This window comes from Elgaria multicarinata, chromosome 8 (genome assembly GCF_023053635.1).
Source record: "Elgaria multicarinata webbii isolate HBS135686 ecotype San Diego chromosome 8, rElgMul1.1.pri, whole genome shotgun sequence".
Taxonomy (NCBI): domain Eukaryota; kingdom Metazoa; phylum Chordata; class Lepidosauria; order Squamata; family Anguidae; genus Elgaria; species Elgaria multicarinata.
Genome location: NC_086178.1, coordinates 86,108,591 through 86,136,530, shown reverse-complemented (window position 1 = coordinate 86,136,530; position 27,940 = coordinate 86,108,591). Strand labels below are relative to the sequence as shown.

Sequence of the window (27,940 nt, the reverse complement as noted above, 5' to 3'; positions counted from 1 at the left end):
ATGCCTCCATCTGACCAGAAACATTGAATACACAGCCTGTGCTTATTCAGCTGTAGGCTCAAAGGCTCCTTTCCTGCAGACAGTCTTATACAGGCATACTCAGAATTACATTCACTGAGCATTACTTCCTAGTTGTGTGTTTATAATTGCAGATGTACACCCATACATTTCCCCCTCCATTTCTAACAGCAGCTGAGGCAGAGATCTCCTGCAGCACACACTTCAGCCCCAATCCAAATCAGAACCACCCACACTTGCTTTTACAAAAACAACCATTACATTGAAAGTTCCAATATAAGATGCAGTTCGGCCCTTAAGAGTGAAAACAACCAATCATAATACCTTGAGCAACTGAAGAAGCTGCGGAGGAAATGAAATGAAATACAAGGACAGAATTGGTTTTTCAAAAGAGGCCCAACAGAAAGAGTTTTATTTTCCCCCATTTACACTTAGCCATTGTGGTCATAATACATGTAGTTTTGCTTGATCCTAAAAACCATGTGGAATATCTTAGCAGCACATAGAAAAAGCAGTTACAGGTGTTTTGCTACAATCATGTCATATTTATTGCTTCATTCTCTATTCAAATGCAGTCAAGGCCTGTCTCATTTTTTAAATGTTTTAGGATCTGAGAGGGTTTTTTATTTTTATGGATGCCTACATTTATTAACTAACAGTAATAGGTGTGCTCTTAGGTGTGTTATTTCATCTTATGACCTGGTTTTGTATTCAGGTACTAGCATATAAAGTTCAAGTGTGCCTAGTGCCAAGAAGTGTCTTGACTGTTGCTTATATTTTAGACTCCCTAAAGTCTGGTGAGTCAAGTTCCCTCAAGCAAAAGAGGAAGGTCCACTTATAAGAAGAAATGCAGACAAAAGAAAACTGTTTAGCTTTCAAAAAGGGTATCCATGAACAATGATGACCCACAAAAGTACTGTTTGTAGGCCCATTGTAGACATAAACTGAGATTCTCTTTGCATAACGGAAGAATAAGCAAACACTCCTCTACTTTCCACCCCCCCCAGGCAAATAAACACACACACACACACACACACAGAGAGAGAGAGAGAGAGAGAGAGAGAGCAGGAGCTCCATGTAAAAGTTCTGCGTGCCTTTATCTTCTCGCCACTGTTTTAAAGAACTGTACACATTAAGCTTCCACATAGAGCCCAGCACCACAGGTTATATGAAGTAGAGGGACACGGCAAGAACCTGTTCATTCGCCGTTTAAGAAAGACTGTTGTCTGAAACTGAACTACGGTGATCAGGAGGTAGAGAACTGTGATGCAGCCTAACTTGACAATTCCACCTATATAATAAAACCCAGAGTAGACTGAGGAACTCCACAAAGACTTATCCAAAATAGGTGACTGGTTAAGAATACATCTTAATAATGTTAGAGTAATGGTTCAATAGGAAAATTCCCAACTGTAAATAAATGAGTTATAAATTAGCTGTAACTATTCAAGAACGATCTGGGTTAAAGTAAAAAAGTCAGCTGCTTCAGCAAAACAAGCAAAATATCTGTTAGGATTTATTTGGGGGTGGGATGAAGGAATAAAAAACAGAACAACAGGTGTCATAATAGCATTACAGTAAGGCTCCAATCCAGAGAAAGTTAGGCACATTTGATTTCCATGGCACTTAAGCATGGAGGAGAAAAGTGCCCAAAATTGGGCAGTCCTGCCTGATTGGGGTGACTCTCCCAATCAGCATCTGGTACCCCACATCCTACGTTGTTCAGGAAGGGCCCCCAACAGTCTGGAGAGGCTTTTAAGGGGGTGCAGGTGCCTGCAAGTGGGAAGAGGGTACAGGAAACTTCCTTCCAGAAACCTATTGTAGGATCCAAGTCAGTTTCCCCCACTTAAAATCATAGCAATATTTGAATCTGGTAATGAGAATGTAGCAAAATAAACATAGATTATAAAAGTCTTCTGTTTGAGAAAGTCACAGAAACCTTAAATGAGAACTTCTATCAACACACATCAGTTCATATCTGCCACAAGTGGGAAATGGAGGTAGAAATTAACAGCATTTTTGAAGGACTGCTCTTAACTCTAGAATCAGAACACCAAGGAATTCATTTTTGGGGTAAAAGCTAGATGCATACTTATACAAAGTGAATTGTCAAGAGGCCCTAAGGCCAAATAGGGTAAAAACCCAAGCCTCACTAAATTAACATGAAATGAACATTTGGAAGAGTAAATGCCCAAAGAATTGTTCTGGGAAATATTATGGCAGAATGGTCCAAATGTTACCTGTTATGCAAGTCTAGAGGAAATAAATTTTTGCTCTCAGTCTAAATCATACCTATCAAACTAGTAAATACTAATGGGGAGGCAGGTGGGAAAAAGCAGACAGGTATGAGATTTTGAAGTATGCTTTTAAATCTAGTGACAAAGCTAGGTATCCAGGTTGAAAGCCTCTATCATTTGAAACTACTGGAGATATTGATCAGTCAGTGTCCAAAGAGCTTTGTATGGACACATTTTTCTGAATAGGTAGAGGCTTTGCTGAGTTTCCTGAGCTGCTACAGGCTTTGAATCCTGGCCATTATCCCTAAAAAGAACTTGGAAATAGTCTCCAAATCTGATTTTCCCACTGCAAAATAGGGAATTATAAATAACTTGAAAGGAATAAGAGTGTTTCACCAGTTGAGTAAGAGAGCAGGTGGAATCCACGTCCTATTGAAATTAATGGCATAACTTACATTGCTTTAAATTGGGCTACTCTGTGCCTGTTTTATTTAATGGTGAAACCAACCTAATTTGGTCACAATAAGGAATATCCCGAAAGACTATTGCAGAAAATGACCATCATTCATAAACCTTTACAAATTATGCAGATTCATATTACTTGACAAATCTAGCTCAATTTGTGTAGCATCCTTATTCACAAGGCAAAGTAAATAGTGGAAACAGACAAGACCTCTATGAAGTGCTCAGATAATTATATTGATTTTGTATTCTGTGGTTTTATTGAAATTTAGTAAATATGGTGAAATAAAATCAGGGCATGGACAGAAAAATACTATTCCCTCTTTTAAAATACAGACACTCATGATCATTGGGAAAAACTGACAAGTGATAGATTTCCGACTATACAAACAAGTACTTTGTTATTATTTTGATATGGACTTCAGTGTTGCAAAATCCACTGGCAGAAGTGGCTTTTTAAAGGACTCATTAGGATGGACCTATCCATGGATATTAGCTGTGAGAGCAAGTAATACTACTTCAGTGTTCACACACAGTACGGCTGAAATCTAGAGGAACTGCCCCCATCAACAAAAAAATCTTAGAAGTTGTCAAATAAAATGCTCTCCAGAAGCATCTGATGAACCACTTGCAAAAACAGAGTTCTGATCCAGATAAATCTAATTAAAAATCTTAAGAGCTGCTTCAGGAGATGAAATATGTTTTTGTTGTTATTAACCATGAACTATGGTGTGTTTTTCTTAGCCACAAACCACTTTCCACTTGGAAACTATTTCCTTTGTTGGAAAAACAAAAACAAAAAAAGTAAACCATTAAGTATCATCTTTAAGGAACATCCTGTGTTTTATAGAAAGTGGTTGTATCCAAAATAGCACCTGCAAGATTAACCAGAGTCAAGTTATAAACTGAGCTGATGAAATTCTAGCATTAGTTGTTCGCTGCAGTATTTTTACAAACTTCCCCCCAATGCTCATTTCAATGACTAATGTGTTAATGTATTAAAAATGCTTGTGAAAAGTATGAATGTTCTCAGTACTTTCCAATTCTGATTACAGTAGGTACATCTGATCAATGCATAACTTTAAACTGCAGGGTAGGCAAACATAGCAGGTATGGATGGATTTTTTTAATATTAATCCTGAAAAGAGAACTCACCATTGCCATCTCTGTCATTAAGAATATCTGAACATAAGTCATTCCTAGTATCCACTGGAGGACCGATGGAGAGCTACTTAACTTAGTAAGATTACAGTAGAAAGGAAATGGGGGAAAAAATTAAAATCAATGTACAGAATACTATAAATTTCTGTTGTGATCATTTATAGGTGCTAGCAAGTGCTACAGTAGTGATGAAGACACTAACAACAGCAGCCCTCCTATCTCTAATATTGAAAGAAAGGAAATTATTCACAATTCAGAAATAGAAAAATAAATTTTGGCGATATGCAGTTGCCAATGTTCCACAGCAGTTAATTCTGACTGTACAAAAAATATTTTAAAATAATACAATTTATAGGACTCATATAAAATCAAAAGTTTAATCAGCTTTATGTAAGTTTTCTACCCAAACCAATTAGCACTAGTGGCACCAGTGGTTAAAAGTGGGAAAAGGAGAAAATATTTCCAAAAATAGGATTCTGCCTTTGTATTAAGGTACTACAGAAAAATAGGTAAATGTGTATTGAATATTTTAATCATCCAATTTGGTTTGATCCAGAAATAGGTAAAAAGAAAAAAGGAAGAAAAAGGGAAAAAAAGCTTTTCATATTCAAGTTATCTACATATGTCTACATATAAAAACCGTGTAGATATATAGATATATATACACATATCATATACACACGCAGACACACATTCTCTCTCATACATATATACAAGGACTCTGTTTCCCTTCCCTGCAGAAACAATGTGCCACAATAGAACCTACCAACCGGCTTTTAAGGCTGCAACAAGGGAACAGGATATTGCCTTTGAGCTGGACTACATTCTTCCGTGTCATGATCACAGAGGCCAAATCCAATTTTTCAAGATTACTTATTTCAATAACTTAGATATCAGCATATAAAAACAATTCCAGAAACACTTATTAAAAGGATATTTCTGCTTCCAATTGATTTCCACCATCTAAATAACATAATCAGTCACCAATAGAGACCATGGTAGAACATCCCTAGCCTTAATCTAAACTAACATGCATTAGAACGGTCTGATTTGTTGCATCCTTCGACTTCCTCATCTTCTCAATTGCTCGGTGCAGATCCCTCTGCTGCACTGGCCGAATTTCATCATCTTCATTGCTAAAAAAAACAAAAAACCCAGCAAAAGATGTTAAGGTGATTCAAGTGCTGTGTAACACATTTTAAAAATGGATATCTGAGAGATCCATTTGGTTGATCCATCTGCCTGTTTGGCCGCTATACTCATCAGGAGATACCCTCCTGGTATTGTCTAGGATTTTGGAGGTACGGTCCACAATGGTTCAGAATAGGCCTTTTAAATACAATAGTGCCAACTTTCTGCAATTCCCTACAATACAAATTAGATAGGGGTTTTGGTGCCTACTGAAAACATACTTGTTCCAACAAGCATTCCCCTAAAGGGAAAGTCATCTTCAGCATATAGTAATATACAGTATTGTATTATGATCTTATACTGTAATTGTTTGTACATTACTTAGAAATTTCTTCTAATGTGATTTATAAATACATTCAACTAAATAAAAGGGTGGGATAGCATAATCTTCAATAAGTACAGAAAGCTCCAGAATATACAGACACGCATACATCATATAGATGAGTTACTTAGAGTAATCCTTCACTGAGTGACTCTCATTTTCTGTTCTTTGGACCTTTTTGTAACATCCAAAATGAAGCTAGTGAATATTCTCCTCCCCCTCCTTACATGAAGAGATGTGCAAGTTATTCCTGCATCAGGAACGCATGCATTTCACCACATTCTTTCTGATTTCTGCTGCTCTATGTACACATAGCTAAATCTGAAATTGCTCTCTCCAAGAACCCGTTCTTGGAGAGAGCAACTCCAAGAATGGTAAAGCTGGACCCTGGGTTCCAAATCTTATTAAAATTCTTCATAACGTCAATAAGAGGTACCTTTCTTCATATGTAGAATTAACATATTCCCTGACACACAGCAGGGCGGCATCACGACACATTTCTTTCAAGTCACTTCCTGAGAACCCATCTGTTGCTTTAGCAACTTCGAGGAGATCCACACGCCTGTCCACCTATCAACAAATACAAAGTAGCATATATAAGTGGACTGAAACTACTTTACAAGTGGTAAAGAATAGTCCATACTGAAAGAGAATCAAGGAATTTATCATGTTCTTTACTGAAGTCCAGAACCAACAAAAAAGACTACAGGCACAAAACAGCTAAAGTGAAGCCTTTTTAGCATTGGAAACTAAGTTAAGAATCAAAACTGTAATACAATAACCTGCTTAAGTCAAGCCACATGTCTCCGATCATGAATCCAATAGCTACTTAACACTGCAATATGAATACAAAACTGTTTCAAGTTATGTTGTATCAGAAAAGTGTTTGTTAAAACTACTGACTTACATTTTCATTTTTCAAAATCAGTTTCAAGATTGCCTCTCTCTGCTTCAACGCCTTTAAATTAAAGACAAAACGCAGCACAGTTACAAAATGAATAATGTGACAACATTCTTGCAGATGCCAAGAAACATTTTCTGGTTGTGTCCTGTAGTGCATGTCCTGTATTGCCCTTGAGTGGCATGGCAACACGCTGTCAGACGTTTCCCATTCACATCATTTGGCGTTTCACAGGAGACAGTGGTGGTAGAGCATGAGTTCTTCAAATGGAAATGTACAGGCTAACACTTGAAGCCATGTAACACTCTCCCCATCAATCAATACCACCCAGATTTCCTTCTCATCTTTCCTGTTGGAGGAAGCACTGGGGCGACTTGGGAAAATGAACCCCAGGGAGAACTCAAGGAGGGTGAACTGATGCTACATTGAGGAAGGTCAGAGATGGCTTCAATCTGAGAACAGAAAGAACTGCTTCCAGAAGAACTATCTGACACAGCCCATTTCTCCGCTACACTATCTTTCAGAAATATACCTCCCCAGAGGGAAATGGACAGAGTGTATAAACCAAGAAGGCAAAGAAACAAAAAGATGAGTGTTACAGAGCACACACAAAGTGGTTATTATGCAAATGTTTAATTGGAAAAAATGATCTGAGGATAGCTGTACAGCCTATCTTAGATGGGGCTGCAGTCCCATGCTAATAAAGTGCAGAACTTAGCAGTGTTCCTGAATCAGCATTGCTTTTGGAGCACTTCTCCACAGCTTCTGCTAATCCTCCAGTTGCAGCCTTTCCTGAAGAAGGTGGGGACGGCCACTACCTGACACACCTGGGTCACTGAAACAGCAAGAGGGAAAGGAACATATGCCTCCCAAAACAGAAGAGAAAATACTTTTAATGTTATCTTTGAGCATTTTTAGACAGAAGCAGCATTGGAGAAATTCTTTGTGACACATTTGGACGAAGATAAATTGCTCTTGTGGAAGGGAAGACCTTTCCAAAACATGTATGGCATAATGCACTTTTTTCAGGCACCTGAGAATATTTCCGCTTCTGTTTTGAGATACCATGGTAACACCGAGGTTGAACTACTGCAACAAACTTGACACAGATCTCTGAACAGTATATGGAAACTGTAGCTGGGCCAGAATGCTATAGAGCCCATAGTTACAGTATTAAAGAGAGACAACTATTTGAACAGCAACAGCTCTCATCTGCATTGGCTCTTGGTGGGTATCCAAGCCTAATTCAAATGCTTGATCATCACTTTTAAAGGCTTAAGTGGTTTAGAAGCAGGACTTTTTGGTTGTTGTGTCTTTGGCTCAGATCTGTATTACTTTCCTTGCTGGTGTGTTAGTTTGATGGTTATTTTGTACTGCTGACTTGGTCTTAAGCTGCTGAGATTTTGCTTTTATTGCTATGCCTGCTATTTTTATTCCTTTTAAAAAGTTATTTGACACTATTACGTCTTTATCAGTGACCTGGATTGCAGGTAACGACAACTCATCAGTTAAAAAACCAATTGGTACTTGAGCATGAGTCAGAATAGAAAGCCTCTTCCACTTTCATCCCACAACTGGCTCTATGGTAGGCTGTAGAGCAAGTTGTCCTAACCCAAACTTGCTAGGTTGTTTAGGGGCTAAACCACCCAGTAATTAACCCATGGCTTGAGTTAACCGCTGGGATGTTCAGCGGCTAAACAACCCGGTGGGGTTTGGGTTACGACATCTTGCTCCACAACCTACAAAGAAGACAATCATGGACTGTGGGGTAAAATCAGAAGAGGCAGCCATACTGCTGGAGCACAAATCTGGCAACTTATCAGTTTTAAACCGATGGATTGTCAATACATGTGAACAGGCCAAGAGTGTTATATGCTACTTTAGGGACCCTTTGGACAGAAAAGTGGCCTTTAAATGTAAACAAAACAAATACATGGACCCGTACAATATATAACTAAGGGGGAACAGACTGTAGTACTTTATATTCAATAAATGGCTCACAACCCACTATTGTTAATGTTCAATGACTTACAGGTTGGTTGATATGAAATCTTGTAGGCATTCTTCTCATAATAGCAGAGTCAAGATCCTGAGGGCGATTCGTAGCTCCCATCACTATCACCTAAATATTATGGAGAGGAAAAAGAAGGAAGTAAGAGTGGTAAGTTTTTGTTCCATTGGAATCAGGACAGGCAGCTTCCCTGAATTCAGTTATACAAGCTGAGGAAATGTGCAGTTCCCTTACTCCTTTTTATTTATTTATTTATTTAGCACCATCAGTGTACATGGTGCTGTACAGAGTAAAACAATAAAATAGCAAAACCCTGCCGCATAGGCTTACATTCTAAACCTCCTAGGAGAGGGCAGTGGAGTGGTCAAATTTGCTGATGACACCAAATTGTTTAGGGTGGTGAAAACAGAACGGAATTGTGAGGAGCTCCAAAAGGATCTCTCCAAAATGGGAGTATGGGCCTCAAAATGGCAAATAAGGTTCAATGTAAGCAAGGGTAAAGTGGTGCATGTTGGGGCAAAACCTCGCAACTTCAAGTATAGCTTGATTGGATCTGAGCTAGCAGCGACAGACCAAGAAAGAAATCTTGGGGTTGTAGTGGCCAACTCAATGAAAATGACAACCTAGTGTCCGGTTGCTTAAAAAAAAAAAGGCAAACTCCATGATAGGCATAATTAATAATGGAGTCGAAAATAAAAATGCCAATATCATACTGCCCTTATACAAATCTATGGGCGTTACTAGACGAGGCTCTAGCGCGCGTTACCTTCCGCAGCCACGTCGAGGCTTCCAGATGACGTTCACGAGGATCCGCCGTTATCCTGCGGTGAAGCCTCTTTCTCCCGACTTTAAAAAAGTGAGTTGTAGTGCGCCTTTTCCTGCTGTCCCGCGGTAATTTGGAGTACGTGTGGGAGGATGTGAGGTCACTGCGGTCGGCACTGGTCAGGAAAAGGCGTGCTAAGGGGGAGTGGTCAGCGGCTTCGGTCAAGCCGCCTCCGCCATTTGCGCGCAGTCCGGCAGCTGGGGCAGCGCGGCGGAGCGGCTTTTTTTTTTTATTTCCCCAGTGACAGTTTGCGCAGGAACGGAGGACCGCAAAAGTGGCTGGTGACTCCTTGCGGTGGGCAGCTACCGTGGCCGCATAATGGCGGTGCTGTACGCTGCCTGTTAGTGTGGGTACCAGGCTGGCAGAGGGCAGAGCTGTTTGTGGGCTGCTGCCATGGCTACGGCCAGATGTGGGTTGGCTCCTTGGGATGGGGCACAGGGCACAGAGGCGGTCATCGCCGCCGACACCTCAGAGGCATGATGGGAGATGTAGGCACAGTGGCCATGCAGACGATTGACCTCGGGTCATATGACACCCGCCACGACCCCCATCAGGAAGTGAGCGCATCAATGTTGACCCTCAACAGCACCAGCAGCACTTCAGCTGGCACTGGCACTGCCGCCGCTGCCGCCGCCAGGGCCGGCGGCGGCATCGCTGACGGCTGCGCAAGTTTGCGGTCTTTCGGACGTGCGCAAACCGTGCAGCGAGCGAAAAAAAAAACCGCGGCAATCAGGCCGGTGTGGCTGCGCAACCGTGCTCGCGGCGGCAGCAGCACAACCGGCGCAAACTTCCGCCATAAATCGAAGGCAGGTGTGGATCATGAGGCGTCACGGCTGAACGGGAAAAGCCGCTTTCACCGCTCCTCAACGACGGAACACCCGGTACGTCTAGCAACGCCCTATGGTGCAACCACACTGAGAATACTGGGTACAATTCTGGTCACCACACCTAAAAAAGGATATTGTAGAGTTGTAAAGATGCAGATAAGGGCAATTAAAATAATCAAGGGGCTGGGGCAAATCCCATATAAGGAATGGTTACAACAGTTGGGACTGTTTAGCTTAGAAAAGGGGCAAGATAAGGGGAGACATGGTAGAGGTGTACAAAATTATGCATGGTGTGGAAAAAGTGGATAGGGAGACATTTTTCTCCCTCTCTCATAATACTTTTATTTATTTATTTATTTATTGCATTTCTATGCCGTCCAATAGCCGAAGCTCTCTGGGCAGTTCACAAAAATTAAAACCATGATATGAAATACAATATAAAAGCACAACCAGGATAAAATCAACAGCACTGCAGAAATACAAATTTAAAACAGCAAAGTCATCCCATGAGGCTGATTGGTGGGAGATTCAGGACAGATAAAAAGATTGTACTTCTTCACACAGTGCATAACTAAACTATAGAATTCACTGACACAAAATGTAGCCATAGCCATCACCTTGGCCGACTTTAAAAGGGGACTGGACAAATTCCTGGAGAAGGCTGTCAATGGGCACTAGTCATGATGACTATGTGCCACCTTCAAAATCAGAGGCAGTATGCCCATGTACCCCAGTTGCTGCGGAACGTAGGTGCTGTTGCACTCATGACCTGCTTGTGCCTTTCCTGTGGGTAGATGGTCACTGTGTGAACAGAATGCTGGACTAGATGGACCCTTGGTCTGATCCAGCAGGGCTTCTTACATTAAGGCATCAAACAACCCTGAGCTGTGCTGTAGGAGTTATTTCACAGACTACGCAGTGCCATGGAGCATTTAAAAGCAAACAGCATTTGTGCCTCACGGTTTTGCGCTGGGATCAGTGTCCAGGACTTGGATGAAAAACAGAGCTACACTTTCAATTGTTATGCGACACAGAAAGCTTTTTCCGTCATTGAATATGCAAGTGTTGACATGATGATTTGACTCACTTCATCTAAAAAATAATTGCTTCCTGCACATTAATAAAATGAGAGTACAATAAATCTGAATTTCTTTTGGCTCAAGTTTCCTTAAAAAGAAAAAAAACATACTTTAAGAAGCAGTATGTTCCAGAACATATTTGTGAGTTTTCTCAAATGCTAACATGTTTTAGGGCAACTGATTTGAAAGCTCTATCACAATTTGAACCCAAATGGATCAACCTCCAAAATATGAGAAATTATCACAGTATCTGCATATTGTAAAAGAGAGGGGATGATTTAAGAAACCATTAAAAAAAATTCTAGGTTCTAAGAGCCACCTATCTATAAGTTTATTTGGAAGTAACAGAATTATTGTTCCTATCATTCATCTTGAGTTTGGCTCTAGCTGCATTATTTGATCAATGTCCCCAAAACACATTGTCCTTACTCATTCTACATTATCTCACAGGTATTAATTTCCAAACCAAGTGAATCAAACATACAACAAAAACTCAGCATTGGAAATTATGCTTACCCAAATTCATTCATGGAAACAGGGTACTCGTATTCAAATACTGCTTCCTAAACCTTTACCTTGTACCCTTGCCCCACAAATGACATTGGGTTACTGCTAGTTCACACTTTATCATTTTTATACAGTAAGAATGCAGCAGCTGCACACAGAGTCTGTGCACTCACAATGTGACACACACTCCTGCCACAGATGAGCTGATACAGATGATCTCTGCACAGGAAAATTGTAATGTCTAAAGTAGCCCTGGGATACATGCTTCAAAATACTCTGTTATTTTACAAAGGAGAGAGACTGCCACCTAGAGATGGAAAAAAATGTCCAAAGATTTCAGAACATGAGTGAAAAAGAAGTATCACTCAATTACTGCTTGCTTTATACTGTGCACTTGGATATTCATGTTTATGTAGAGGGGAACTGAAGGGTTGGTCTGCCAACAGGACAGCACCAGCCATCAGTAGTGGGAGTCAAGCACCAGACCCCCACCCCACCCTGTATTTACAAGATCACATTAATATAGATATTGAAATGTCGGAGGCTTCCTATCACTAGGCTATAATCCAGTTCTCATGAAATAAGTAGCAAATTGTGCGTGTGCCAAGTGTGTTCCACTGCCATTTTGAAAACTCAACCCCCAACTGGGGATTCCTATGTGACATCCAAATCTGGACACTATAAGTTAAACATGATTAGTAATTAGATTAACTTTGGGTTGTTTAACCCACTATTAACTTACAGTGTCCAGGTTAGGATGCCACATATTAACTCCTGATCGGCTAATCAGAGTTTGAATATTCAAAAAGGTTGCAGAATGTACCTGGCACATTGGAAAATTGTGGGTTAATGAACCCATGATTAATTATTATTATTATTATTACTACTACTACTACTTCTACTATTTACATTTATATACCACCCCATAGCCGAAGCTCTCTGGGCGGTTTACAAAGGTTAGAACAAGGAACATTAAAAACAAATATACAAAATTTTAAACCATAAAAAGCATAAAAACAGATTACATACAATATCCAGTTAAAACTCAACATATACTGTTAAATGCCTGGGAGAAAAGTTTTGACCTGGCACCGAAAAGCTAACAATGTTGGTGCCAGGCGAGCCTCATTGAGGAGATCATTCCATAATTGGGGGGATTTGCTGCCATTAAGTGTGAACAGCCCATATATTGGGCAGAGAAATTTTAACATTAGTTTGTAGTCTCATTTTGCTCCCTATAAAGCTGGCTTGATGCTTCCTTTTCCACCACTGACCTCTTTTGCCAGTTGGTAAATATCTTGTGGTTATGAGATAACTAGCTCAAGTCACTCAGTCTGAGAAGCTTCAGAGATATGGATCTCAACTGCCAGGGTCATCTACACTTAACCTGAATGAGGCTTCCAAGCATATCCAACTAAATATCCAATATGACAAAGAATACACTTATGAAAGTTCATTGGCAAAGTTCCAGGAGGTCACACTGTGCAACTACAGCTCCCTTAGGGCCTCCCTGTGAAGCTTTTAAAAACTAGCTGTTCATCTTCCCTTCAATTTGTGAAATTGTGCACGTTTTTCCTTGCTCTCAAGTCAATAATAATAATAATAATAATAATAATAATAATAATGTCTTACCCGCCTCTCCCTCCGGATCGAGGCGGGGTACAACACAAATACAAAACACCATAAAAGACATATAATTGATTAAAAACATATAAAACTAATACATTATTAAAAGGCAGCACATTATTAAAAGGCATCTTAAAATTCAACTGGGTAGGCCTGCCAGAAGACATCATCTTTATGGCTTTCTTAAATTCCGGAAGAGTGTTGAGTCGACGAATAGCCCTTAAAAAACAGTTCATGAGCAAAATAAAGCTACTATAGCCAAAGGAAGGCAGAACTATGCATTTCCTTGCTGCCTGGCATTTAATGAACATTTCTGCTACTGACAATCAGTGCAAAGACTATGTCACACAATTGTTCCATGGTTTGCCTTCTTAAAAACAGACAAATTAAGACGGGCTTTTGGGTGTGAAAAAGTGTTACTTACTTGGCAACTGTAATCAGTGTCCAGACCATCCCAAAGACTCATGAACTGGGCCTTCATCATAGCTGTAGCTTCATGATCAGAACTGGAACGACTTCGTAGAAAAGAATCTGAATTTTAAGAAACCATTTGAATAAAATGTTGTGCTCTTGTTTTATCTTGTTAATGACAATTCCAGAATTCACAAGTGTTGCTCTTCTTCCAGCTACCCATATTGCCTTAAGAATTATTCAAATCATAATACACTAGTTTGAGAAGTTACGAAACACACAAGGAAGTTCCCAAGAACTGCACAACTAGTTATGTATGCTTGTAACTGTAGGGCTGGGCTAGTAGTTCTCAAGCAGCAGCCTTTCCTGCCGCCTACCCTCCAGCCATATGGCAAATCAAAGAGGTCTCCAAAATCAGACTATGATATGGCAAGGATGGTGGGGAATAATATTGCAGCCCATGCATGGAACACTGGCTAGTTTTCAATGAACTATCTAGTGCAGCCTTCCCCAATCTAGGTCCCTCCAGATGTTTGGGACTGCAACTCAGCAGCTTTCCTGCCCTTTGATCATGCTGTCTGGGGCTGATGGAAGCTGAAGTACAAAATATCTGGAGGGTACAAGGTTAGGAAAGGCTGACCTAATGTCTGCAAGTTACTGGGATGTATTTGTTTATTGCAGAGAATGCCAAACTAGGTATTTTGTTCTGATCCTGCAAGAATCATGTTCTGTTTTTAAGCAAGAGTGTATACTCAGTACCAGTAAACAGATTGGTTATGCCTTGTTAGGAGATCCTGAGTGTGCACTCTTGCTTTGTACATTTAGAAATACATCCATGGACCAGGAGAGTCTAGTAAAATATTTATTTTATCTTCCCACCCACCCCATGAGCCGCTAGACACCATGCAAAACTCAAGTTGTTCCTATGATGAAGCACAGGGGGTCTGTGGTCTCAAGTAAAAATTCCCACTGAGCATGTGTCCAAAGGCTGTGTCCAAAGTAGCTACTGGAATCCCAGCCCAGGAGATAATCCCACACTGGCCAATGCAAATGATGAACCACCATAAAATGTAACTTTCTCACTTCATGCTGCTGCTTCACTGCCATTTTTTCTAGATGTAAAAGATTACTCTCTCACCGTCTGGGATGAGCCATTGTAAAAATAAAGGATCGATTCATTTCTACCAAGTAGCATCACATCCAGTCATTTTTCCTAAATACATTCTTCTCCTGAAACTCAGCTGCTCTCTACAAAAATTACGAAAAATGCTGCCAATCCTACAAAGAATAAAGTATGCAAACGTTCTAAACTTCTAAACAAATTTAACACTTAACAGCCAGGAGATGCATGAACTTTGCGTACCTGCACGTAACTCCATAGGTTTCAGAACCCAACTATAAATTATGGGCAGTATCGAATTAGACACTGCCACTAATGTAAATGACGTTGCACTAGTATAAGTGACCTCTAGCAACAGTATTTGCTGGCACGATGGGTTTTCCAGGGAAACACGTGCCAACTAACACTACTGACATTGTCCCTTATGCTAGTGCAACTTAATTTACATTAGCGGTAATGTCTAACTGGATACTGCCCCCCCCCCATGGCTTCATATCCTGCTTTGTTCGAAAGCCATTAACTATAGTTTCCTGGTTTATGCAATGGGAAATTAATGGTTAACTGCAGCTTCCTGGCTTGTTTGCTCGCTTACTAGGAGCTTGTGTATTGATTTCTTCTGAGCATAGAAAGTGGTGTAGATTTTATTTTTCTCTGGCATGTCCCCTGGCTCACTCTTGTAAGATATAGGTGGCACAGAAGATATGAGCTTCATACCTAAATGCAATATTTTACTTTAATACTAAAAACTCATGGTTAACAAATTGTCAATCTGGGTTGCATTCTAAGAGCTAAAAAAATGGAAAATGTGGGTTGGAGGGAAGTAAAAGGTATGATTTGCATAACATATTACTGTGATTTTTAACACCAAATTTGGAGCCTCATAGTGGATGTAATTAAAGCAAGGCCAAGGAAATGAGAAAACTCTGCTATTCTACCAATACTTGTACTCAAATGAAAATTTGTCGAAGAGTTTCATTTTCTTCCAATAGCAAACACCAAATTATTATCTAAATATTATGTACTAGCTATAGTTTTTTAGGTTCCTCAAAATCCCAAAACATTTCCTAATTTCAGCTGCCTACTTTAAAGAATAAAATTTACAAAAACACACATTTTAAAGGATAACCCAGTGAAGGACGTTGCTTTTTACTTTATTGTAATGTTTTCCTATGACAATGTAGAAATATGCATTATTTTACCTATTTCATCAATAAAGATGATGGAGGGTTGAAGCTTTATAGCCAGGGAAAAAACAGCAGCTGCCAGCTTCTGAGACTCCCCGTACCATTTGTCTGTCAGTGTTGAGGGTTGAAGATTAATAAATCGACAACCTGCTTCTTTTGCCGTAGCTTTGGCAATCAAGGTTTTACCACAGCCTGGAGGGCCATAGAGAAGGACTCCTAAAAAGCAACACATTGTTAACATTTTATTGCCGCTTAGTGCAAAAGACATGGCATGCCCAACTATATAGTCACATCTTGTGACTTCACATACCCAAGTTTGCTCTGCTACTCATATATTGCTCCCATAACCAATGAATCCTTAATACTTCACTTTGTTCAGGATACAATTACCTATTATATCCAAAATTCTCAATGGACTAGAAAAGGAGCAATGAAGGCCAGAACTGTTACTAAGAACTGCTCAACTGGAAGAAAGTACTGACTGGGCATACTTGATATGAAGCACGTATTTATAAATAAACTCCACTTTATTTAATGCAACTTACTTCCATATAAACTCTCATAATATTGTGCCCTGGTTTCAGTAAAACACATCTAAAACGTCTATGAGATTTACGTTTTACTGTTCACAGAGACTTCTTATTTTGATTAAGATACAGTTTAAAGAGTTTATTACCACAAATTGATCTGAAATTGTTTTGACGTATCTCCATCTCATACCCATCTCTGAAGACTACCCAGAAACTTCAACAGGTCCAGAATACGGACCAGGACAGAATACATCTCAGCTAGTGGTTTAACAGATTTATAGGTTAGCAGGACATTTTTAGCTAAAATTCAAAGTGCTGTTCTTAATCTTTAAAGCCCTATATGGCAAGGATAAGGATGTCTAAAGAATAGCCAATTTCCACATGAAACTGCCCAAACATTGAAATAAACTTCAGAAGCCTTCTGGCAGATAAGGTGGGTGTCAACTGCAGAAAGGGCCTATTCAATGGTAGCGCCTCACCTATAGAAGATTTTACTGAGGGAGGCATGCCTGGTAGGCAGCCTTTTGTCCTTTTGGTTCCAAGTGAGGACCTTGTTATTTATTCAGACTTGAGAGAATTTTACAAATACTGTTGATTCTTTTGGGACATTAAATACTACATTATTATCTGTTGCTTGTGTTGTTTTTGAATTTTTTAAAATAATTTTATTAATTTTCCAAAACAAAGTCAACTAAAAGAATGAAAAACAAAACTAAATGAAAAGAAATACACTGAATTTAAATCCAATTATTGACAGAGAGTGGTATATTTAACTTCTATTCATATTTTTCTCTTTGCTTTACAGACTAAAATGTATGTGGAGTCCGTAAGATGCTTAGAAGTTTTCTTTATAATTTTTCGCTATATTTAGTCTCTCTTCCATAATCTGAGGAAAGGCTATGACATATATAGCTGTCCCTGATCAGTATATAAAATAAAATCCTGCCATGTTTTTGCCTTTAGCTTAGTTGGTATATCAACTTTTCTGCCATGACTATTTGCCATAATTCTATATACCATGATTTCAATGTTAGAAGGTCTGCAGTTCTCCAACTTTGGCTATAAGCCTTCAGGCAGCCATCAGCACAACCTCAATTAAGTCCTTAGATGTCACTTTTGTATTTCATGCTTCTCATATTGTTAATAAAGCCAACGCTGGTGTCATATGTATGGTCTGTAATATTTGCCATTTCTGAAAAGAAGATGTTCCAAAACTGTGACACAATAGGAACATGTCCACCACATATGAATATATAACCCTTGATGGTTGCAGTTTCTCCACAATTTTGTATTGTATGTTTTGGTATATCATGTCAGTATGATTGGTAAGAATAGCAATCTGTGTAACCATTTCAATGTGTTCTCCCTGAAATGTACTGATCCAATTTTTGTTGGTTGGGTCACCCATACTTTATCCCATACCTTCTTGCTACCATTGTAAGCCACCTGGGAGTTTCATTTTAAACTGATTTGTAGGATATTAAAGTACTGCAATTAATTAAATGCATTCAGCTGGACTGGAACTAAAATACGACATGGCAGGAGCAGCAAAAGACCCTCTATTCCACCACGTTTGAACCAAATCTTCCATGTGAACACGATCCTAAAGAATCACAGCTCAAGTGATGTTCCTGTTTTTTAAGGTGGGGGGTGTTCATGGCCTGAACAGTTTTCTTGAGATACTCTACTAGGGCCAATTTTAAGGAATTGTCTTTACCAACCTTTCGGTGGCTGTAGGAGCCTGGAGTTCTGAAACAAATGTTTCTTCCTGATCGGCAAAATTACTGTGTCCTTCAGGTCTGTAATAACATCGTCTAAACCTGCAATATCACTCCATGTTACCTAAGGCACAAGCACAGTATTTAAAAAGTTACAATGTCATTATCAACAAACACATTCTCAAGTCTCCAAAGATGCTGGGACCATTAGTTGTATTTTGAGGCTGTGTAATTACGTATGTGTAGATATAATAAATAAGAGAGAAGAGGTGAGCTAGAGAAAAAATAAAAGCAACAGAGGTGTTCAGATAGTACTCTTTTAACGTTGATTTTGAAGGTAATTTAGTGTAGTAAAGGTGCATTTATGTGATGCTAAGCAGACTATACATTTGTTTTTTAGTTGGTTCTGATGAAGAGACTCTGAGACACATATGTTTTTCTGCTGAAGAGAAAAGTGGAGGGCAGCAAACCATCAAGAAACAGTGCACTTCTGACAGCCAACAAGCCCTTTTATTTTCAGTTACGAGAGTCATAGGGATCATCTACACCAAGCAGGATATTCCACTATGAAAGCAGTATGAAAGCGGTATATAAAAGGCAGGACCCCCCCACCACTGCTTTATAGTGGTACTGAAGTGCACTGAGAAATATTGGGGCCCATGACACATCTATACCAAACAGGATATAACACTGTGAAAGTGGTATGAAAGCAGTATATGGTATGTGTCAATGGGCCCCAACAGTTGTCAATGCACTTCAATACCACTATAAAGCAATAGTGTGGCTCCTGCCTTTTATGTAACGCTTTCATGCTGCTTTCATAATGGAATATCCTGCTTGGTGTAGATGAGCCCATAGCATCCAAAACAAAACAAAACATGAAACACAAGATTTGTCACCCCCCCACCCCCATGCAGGCCATGCAAAATGACATATTTGAATGCTTATAAATCAAGATTGGTTAAGCAAATTCTAACCTAACATTTAGAATTCATCCAGCTTATACCAAAGAATGTTTCTGTTAAACATTCTGCAGAGTGTGCATGTGCGCACGTTTACTATGGGAGCATCCCCTTGTGAAATCACTGGTGGAATATGCAAATTTGATCATGCTACCCATAATTTAGCCATTTAAACACTGCTTATTATTGAATGAGTGCAATTCAGGGTGCAAAATGTATGCAAATATCATCTACATGAATGTAATTACACGTATAGTGCACATAATCACACATATATTAACATATGAAAAGAAATATTTATTGTTTTTTAAAATAACAGCATTAACAAAAATAATGAAATATTAAATAAATTAAATGGATACAAAAAGAATTCATCTGTGTTAGCCACGTATACCACACAGGTGTTTAGAGATAAAGCAGAAGTTTGACATACGTAATTAAAAACTGGTGTTAGTTTTTGATTCAACAACATCTGCACGGAACAAAGTTCAGGCATTTTTAAAATTGTATAAACTGTTGTCATATCTTATTTCATATAAGTAATTGTGTGTCACACCATGCTCAAATAGAAGCATTATTAAATCTGTGCATATGTATATGTGCTGCCAAAGCAAGCACATTAAATCAGTGCATGTTTACACATGTGCAATACCACATGTTCCAGCATCTGCAAATGATTACTTTAACTTGGTTCGCATGGAACACTAACCCATGGATTATTTAAACTATGGCTTGTTGTCCACAGTTTGCCTGGCAGATAATTGAACAAACCATGGCTTGTTTCCCTGGGTTGTTTGTTTCCCTCTTCTTTCGCCCGCTCCCTCTCTTTCTATATCCCAAATGCCCTTGCAGCACTGCAGTACTGACATGTAAAGGGGCTGGGTGTTTTGTTTTGTTTTTAAACTATTCTTGCCTGCTGACTCTGTAACCTGGTGAAACAACCCAGTTTTGGGTTCATATGTAACAACTCATGTCAACTGCAGTTCACAACCTATCAACAAACCATGGGCTCTCTTTGTGGACTGTTCATGGTTAACAACCCATAGCTAACACTAGTTCTGGGCTCACACATAATGACAACCCGTGATTAATTAAGTCTAGTTTATAGTTATGTGCGAACCAGGACTATGCCTGTAATGACAGCACAGAGTATGGGTCATGGTTGTTGAATTATGGGTCCTTAACGAATCATGCACTATGTTTAAGTACGGGTTAACCATGAACAATCCAGGAAGAGACCCAATGGTTTATTGTGGGATTGTGAACTTTGGGTTGTTGTTGGTTAACAACCCATAATTAAACCATAGTGCAGGGTTTGCATGTAACAACAACTCACGATTCAACAACAACCCATACTCAGTTCATACTCTTGGTTGTCGTTACATGTGAACCAGGCCTATGTGTAAGTCTACAAATGGTGTAAATTACTATGATCTATTTTATTTCTTATTTTCACTGCACTAATTATGATCAATCTTATTTCTTATTATCTTAAGAGCTTTTATTATTTGTTTTATTACTGATGTTTAAATAAACAATCATTATTTCCTTCTGTATTTTATATCCATGTAATTACATGCATGTAGAAGGTAATGACACAAATTTTACACCCTGAATTACACTTTTACTAATACGCAACACTAAAACGGCTAAATTAATGTCATGGATGGGCAGCATGAACAGATTTACATATTCTACCTGCCAGCATTGCTTCATTACATACTAGGTGGTTTGCCTGTGATTTCATGAGGAGACACCTCTGTTTCAAAATGCCTTCTCCCTACCCCTCATGCAGACTGACTGGACAGACATCTTCCTTGGAGTAAGCTGAATGTACCCTGAAAGTTAGGCTAGGACTAGATTACCAAATTCTGACTTATAACCATACAAACACATCATTTTATTTATACAGATTTGACATGACCAATATGGCTTGGGAGTGGGGTGGTTTATGCCCTGTTTGTTTTTTGGACTCTATGACTATCATAGTATCTGAAAATAAAGGGCTTGTGTGCTGCAGGGTTCTCCTACCCACTAAGAAATTGATTATCAGGGACTCTCATAAATTTCCCAAGTTAAAAAGATTCTCAATTTATTAAAGTGCAATTCCTGCAAGAACAATAGCATCTACATGCACCATGTTTCATCCCAAATGCTGCACTTTACTATCTCCCCAAAGCACCATTTTTATAAATGAATAGTGAGCAAGAGAAAGATACTTACATGCATGCTAAGAGGGTCTACAAGATGTGCAGCGATGCTCATTTCATACTCGGTTAGCTTTACATTTTTCACACCTATTTGCTTCATTAACTTCTCTGCCTATAACGGAAAAAGCCAGCATTCAGTAACATTACATCAGTGGTTCTTTTTCGTCAATATCTGAGAGGAGGGAGTGGGGAGAGTGTTGTTGTTACTTGGAATGTGAATTTCAGTGAATTGTGAATTAGGAGATTTGTAAATAAAACCTTCCATTCTCACTTGCTGGAACACAGCAACATTTCAGGCTTTTCTTTTAGTGAAAATGAAGCCAGCTTATTTGATAGTTGTTCAATAGATTAAGTAAGTAAGTAAGTAATTCAGGGTCTCTCTCCATGACAAATGGAGCACATCTCAACTGGCCTCCCCAGTACACCTAGATAAAATCTAGCAAGAGACAGCCCTGTTGCCAACAACTGCTAGTGATACTGCAACTGGATTAAGTAGTTGTATCAGCTCTTAGCCAACAAGAGAGTCTCACAGGCTTGCCTGCAGCTAATAGTTAAAATTGTACCCAGTTGCAGAACTACAACTCATCCATGTATCTCTGGACTCCAGGGATGTCTAGAGTTTGTTTGAGCTGAAGGAGCCAGAGCAGAGATGGATCATGCAGTGTGATAAATCAGAGCCCACAAAGAGTAACAGAACAAGCTGCCTACACTATCAGAAGGACAAGGTATCATTTTCTTAGTTCCCCAAGTTATGATAGAGGAACTCACTAGGAGTGCTTTACGTATTTGTTAAAAATTATTTCACCTTTCCTCCAAAGAAGCTTAGGACAACGTACAGAGGTTGTCTCTTTTCCCTGTTAGTCTCATGGCAACTTTGTAAAGCAGGCTAGGCTAAGAGATGGTGACTCAACCAACCTTAACCAGAGAGTTTTGTGCCCAGGTAAGCATTTGAACTCATGGCCTCCTGTTCTAAAAGTACATCACATCAGTACAGCTTATCCAGTATCCAAAAGAAGAGGTGGGTCAAAATGATTAATTGCCCACTCAAATACTTATAAAATTTAATGCAAGAGCAAACACCATGCTCTCTCACATTTATGGTCCACATCATATAAGACTGATAGTTAGTCTTGCATGGTAATTGCCCTGAAAAAACAAGTTAGCTATAAAGCATATATGGTAGATTATACTCACACAATTTTCTCTGACTGAATAGAGAAGCCCTACATTTTACAATACATTTGGGGCACAGATGCTGCTTAAGACGAAGTATCAATTCCATTATTTTATTACTTTACTTTCAAACAAAACAGTTTTTTAGTTTCATGTGTTACTTTACGAACTGTATAACGGACAAAGTCACCCCTTTTAGACTGAAACCCAATACATATCTGGGAATAAGCCCCCCTGAATCCAAGAAGAGTTATTTCTGAGTGGACATGTATATACAGTATACATTGTTAGTTTCATATATGGCCTAGATATTTGGAACTGAACGTATTTTGTTACTTGGATGCCTGTCAGTTAATGACAGTAATAAAAATCTTATTTAGAATGCATACTTGCACAGTTTGCTTTCCAATTCTGGGCTTCATCGTTCACAAGGAAATAATTCGTTTTTCTGTACCTAAATAACAATTTGAATAAGTTTGATTCTTGAGAATAAATATTTTATTGTACTCTACCTGTTTTTGAGCTTCTACTTTTTGTTTCCTGGTGGGATCAATTGCATCTACCATCCATTTAATGGTAAAATAGGTCACGGCACCAAATATTGTCAACCGGAAAATTAAACCGACAACTTCATTTCGACTTAGAGGACGGGAAAAGGCTTCAGCATGTACCATTTTGTCTGTTTCACCTACACCAAAGAAAGATGGGAGAAAGGTCACAATAGGCGAGTTTACATGTCATGCTAAGCCACCCTGAAGATAAGCCATGGTGGGTTGTTGTTTTTTGCTTGATAACCCACATTACTCCCAATAGATGATCGGGCACATTGTGGCTTGCCACTGGTTCTTCCCCACCCCAAGTCTTCCTGCCTGCTCCTGGACGCATCACAAGCGTTTTTGCAGCAGAACTTATTTCCTTGTTCCCAACATCAGCACCTTTTCTACAATTGGTCCGCTGAGGATGCTGACTCCCAAGGGAAACTCCTCACTCCTGCATCAGATCACAAAAGGGATCTAATTTTCTGAGTCTTCATTAATGCAGTAACACTCAAACTAACCATCAAACTAACCCTAACCATCTGAATAGGCCTTATCATGCAAAAAGGTGGTTTTCTTCTACAGCCTATGCAAATGCTTCACCTCAGCCCTTCTTACTCATGCACCTCTTGCCAGGAACCAAACCCAGTCCTAGAACGCTTTTGGGATCTATGGTATCGTCCCTAAAATGGTTCCCAGAGATAAATAAACATAAAAAGGACATTCCTTTATGATAAAAAAGAGAGAAAATATTATGCCACTAACGAGATAGACACAGCATACAGAATTTGTATGATCTGAAAAAAACTTTGGCTGAATCTCTCATAAATAAAAGGAAAAGAGGCATTGGCAGAATGAAGACCAGGAGAAACAAAGAAAGCAACATGACCGGAAAGGCAGTTATAGTGGAGCTGCTCCTAACTACTTCTATATTGCCCGTGCCCTGACTAGTGTTTGCCATTAAAAGCTATTGATAGCTTTATGCCCCAGACCAAATTAAGAGTCTATTGTAACAGGAGTGATTAGAGAGAAGAACATTGTGATCAACTGAGTACCTGGGTCAAATGGAATATTTATCCTATGGATATATTAAGCCTGCATTTCTTACAAGTATTCATTGATTAGAATAATTCATGTATTGCAAATGTACTTTTCCCCTGCTCCGTAGTTCTTCCTCTGCCCAACTGACCAATAGTAACCATGCATTCTGAAGTAATCTAAAACAGTTAGGGTGCAATCCTCTGCATATTTAGACAGAAAAAAGTCCTGCAACTCCCAGCATTCCCAAGGCAGCCATGCTGGGAGTTTTAGAATGTTTTTAGAATGTTTTTAACAATGTATATTATGTTTTAATTAAGTTGTATGTATTTCATTGTTTATTGTTGTTCCCCGCCTTGATCAAAGTGGAGAGGCGGGGAATAATAAATGTATTATTATTTAGGTCTTTTTTTTTTGTCTAAACATGCATAGCATTGCACCTTTAAGAGCCCAATACCCAAACACAGTTCCTAATTTTAATTCAAACTGAGATTCTGCAGTTTTATCTTTGTCTAGAAACATGTGTCATTTCCCCCTTTCAATTGTTGCCTAATTTACATAAGCAGAACTTCTAATAATAAAAATAACTATGTCAGCAGAATACTTTTTTCAAAAAAAAAGCATCAATGGCCAGAGGAAGGATATTTGGGAGGACAGAAGGATGTTGGCAGAACACAGTCTTAAAATATATATAACAGCCAATATCTACTGAGTAACTTAACAATGATAAACTGCTCATCATCTCTCAGCTTTCACTTAAGTTTTTTTAAAAAGGAGGTAGAAAATAAATTGTGCAGTAAGATTAAAGTTGAAGCAACTGTACATGTAACATTTTTAAACCAATATGCAGTTGACTTAAAATATATGATTTTAGTCAATCTGCAAATAATCTTTTTTCTACCTAAAGAGATTAAAAAACTATATTTACGTAAATGAATATGATACCCATGGTTTAAGACAGGATTGGAATAGAGAATTGGAGTGCCCTGTTTTGCCTAATCAATGGATTGTTGCCTTAGCATCTGTATCTGAAGCTTCTATGGATCTTAGGCTACGTCTCATTCAGCAGAAAAACTTGTTTTGGGTTTATTGACTCCGCAACACCTTTGCAATAAGGGTCTGTCTAATTTACACAATTGCTGGAGATGTAATGCACCTAATGCTTCTTTAATTCACATTTTTTGGCATGTGAATTGCCCCCTTTTGGGAGGAGGTTATAGGGATAAACTTTGTACTAAAACAATCTTTAATATGGAAGGATGTGCATGTCCTCCTAAACTACCTACCAGTTTCTTGGAAGCTAACACATGGTCAGCCCAAATGGATTTTCAGAGCCCTTATGACAGCTAAAATACTTACATTATCACGTTGGAAGGATAAATGCTCACCTCCAATAATGCAATGGACTGAGGACTTAACAACACTCTCAACATTTGGACATGTGTTCTACAGATGTAACTTGCAACTGGATATGTATATGGATATTTGGTCTGCTTTTCTTGAAACCTATGCATAAATCTCTCCCTTTTTAAAAAATAATAATAATGGTATAGCTGATGAAAAATGAGGATATTCCTGTATATGTAATGCATTTTCTTTCTATTTTCACGATGGTTTTTGTTTTGTTTTGTTGATATTCACAATATAAAAAATAATAACAAAACAAAAAGTAAAAAACCTACCTATATTTACAAACAAGCAGCCAAAAGACCATAAGGGGATCCAAGTGTATACTGCTTATCTATCAAGTTTGGGAGAGATTATCAAACACTCTACATGATACATGACATAGTTGGCAGGCCACATAAAGCACTCGCAGGCCACATGCAAAATCCCACCTGTAAGTTGTGGCTTATCAGGTGCACACTATACTTCAGCCTACTTGGGGTTGCAAAAATAAGGTTCATCAGGCTTATGACAAGCCTAACACATCATCACTATTGTCCTACAACTTTGAGAGGCCTGATATAGATTTGCCAAGTTTCCTTTTAAAAACTTGATTTAAAAAAGCAAGGATCAAACTACCATTAACTTCTGGCAATTGCTTCCAAAATATGTGATGATGGCTCTGACTTCATAGAGAGGCAGCATCTGTAAACACAATTCACATGCTGAGCAATATGTTACAACACTTAGGCAACCACTTGGAAATCTAGAAAAGCCGGGGGGGGGGGGCGGCGGCGGGGGGCGCATAAGGGTGATTTACAGCAGGGATGCTGAACCACTTTCAGGCTGAGGGCCAAATTCTACTTTGGACCACTTGAAGAAACAAGCACACAATATTATTTTCAGGTCTGTATACCTCTTATCAGAATTATAGATACATGCTTAAAAATGCTAGCTCAGTTAACGACCTGTCCACACATACTTGAATGCCACAGGACAAATTTAAGAATTGGTGCCTAAGTTTGCTTATTTTCCTCTTCCCTCCTTTCCTTTTGTGTTAGGCCTTTTAGACTGTAGACCTACATGCAGGGTCCATCTTGTTTTTTATTGATCTTATGTTAAGTTGCTCTAGGAATGTTTTCTTTCACAAAATAAAATAAGACTGTACATTTTACACCCAGTAACAGTGCACAGCAGTAGCTACTACATAGAGAACAAATTGTAAGAGTGTTATATGGCACTTTAGCTCAAAGCTTCACAGATAGTAGACTGCTAAACAGATAGGAGACTGCACTAAACCCACTGGTTTAGTGCAACATCACAATTACTTCCCCTCCACTGACTTCATCACCTTTACGCAACATGTGGCTACCCATACCAAAATGTAAATGAAAGGGGATAGCATAGGAATTAGCACAGGCTTTATGTTCTGGTGCTTATTAGCAAATCTACCTTACAGGGCTGTTGTAAGATAATGCCAAGTATTATATAAGCGCTATTGAATAGTGCTATTACACAACTAAATTAACTGTGGGTTGAATCCAATGCTAGTCCTACGTAGAGTAGCCCCACTGAAATGAATGGAACAGAAGTTAGTTGACTAACTTAAGACCCATTCATTTTAAAAAGTCTACTCTATACCAGGTATAGAGTCAACCCAGTATTATCTATACCAGGTTATATAGAGGGATATGGGGAGGGAATGGAGAAGTCAGTCTAGGGATGAATGGGGTGACCTTGGGCCAGCAGCAGTGAGACTCGCTTTAAACACACACACACTTTTTTCAAGGAGCCGCAACAGGCAAGCATTGCACGAAGGACGGAAAAGGGGAGACTCACCTTCCTCGCCCAAGCTTGGAGGCCTCTCTAAAGGGCTGCGCGTGGTGGTGGCAGGGCGAGAAGGGGGGACCACCTCACACGTCTAGAAAGGACCCTACCAATTACGCCCCGCGGGAGCCTCGGCAATGAACGCGAATGTGAAAGCGAAAGAGGCCGGTGCCAGGCTGCCGCGCGGTGACCTTTCCGCCGCCTTTCCTCTTCCTGCGCCTCCTCCTCGGCACCAGGGCAACGGAAAGGACCAAGGAGCGGGACTAGGAAGGCAAGCGCCGAAGGAGGCCGGGCGACAATGCGCGAAGCACTCACCCGGACCTGGCAACGACGTGCAAGCAACTGCCGCCCTTAGCAGGCCTCGCCTCCTTCCCTGCTGATGTCAGGGCCGACGGTGAATTCCCTCCCCCTTGGCCTTCGAGCCCCATTACAAAGGTTCCGCTTGAAACGGAAGGGGGAAGAATCGTACCTATGGCGACGGCCCTGGCGGCTTCGTGCGCAGGAGCTTTTCCTGCTCTGACTTGTGAGGGGGATTCTGAGGAGGGCGGCGGGAGCGCGGAGTGGCTGCCGCAGCACAGTCCCCAAGAGGGTTTCTTCGGAAATAAACCTCATGGGACTGACACCTAACGAGTTTTGCCCCAACTTTGGGATGTCCTCCTCAGGGACGTACCATTGGCCCC

General features: G+C 39.5%; 1 protein-coding gene across 4 annotated transcripts; it reads right to left on the bottom strand.

Moving 5' to 3' along the window:
* Positions 1-395: 395 nt before the first annotated feature.
* On the bottom strand, positions 396-27,799 carry ATAD1 (ATPase family AAA domain containing 1). 4 transcript variants are annotated; one of them, XM_063132946.1, is made up of 10 exons: positions 27,730-27,799; positions 22,986-23,161; positions 21,314-21,412; positions 18,132-18,252; positions 15,896-16,096; positions 13,590-13,696; positions 8,325-8,414; positions 6,299-6,349; positions 5,828-5,961; positions 396-5,014 (listed from the first exon to the last, which is right to left on the bottom strand). In XM_063132946.1, exons 2-10 carry the CDS (start codon positions 23,145-23,147, stop codon positions 4,894-4,896), a joined length of 1,086 nt encoding a protein of 361 aa, XP_062989016.1. In that variant the 5' UTR covers positions 23,148-23,161; positions 27,730-27,799; the 3' UTR covers positions 396-4,893. The 4 variants fall into 4 exon arrangements, with proteins under 4 accessions (XP_062989016.1, XP_062989012.1, XP_062989014.1 ...); XM_063132942.1 differs by lacking the exon at positions 27,730-27,799 and adding an exon at positions 27,273-27,634; XM_063132944.1 differs by lacking the exon at positions 27,730-27,799 and adding an exon at positions 27,282-27,634.
* Between the last annotated feature and the right edge of the window lie 141 nt (positions 27,800-27,940).

Bases quoted from the DNA above. Each gene is read 5' to 3' on its own strand.
- ATAD1 (XM_063132946.1), bottom strand. From the start codon at position 23,147: ATGGTACATGCTGAAGCCTTTTCCCGTCCTCTAAGTCGAAATGAAGTT. The intron at 21,413-22,985 runs GTAGAGTACAAT...TTTCCGTTATAG, and splicing joins AAGTAGAAGCTCAAAAACAG to GCAGAGAAGTTAATGAAGCA. The intron at 5,015-5,827 runs GTACCTCTTATT...TGTTTTTTTTAG, and splicing joins AATTCTACATATGAAGAAAG to CAATGAAGATGATGAAATTC.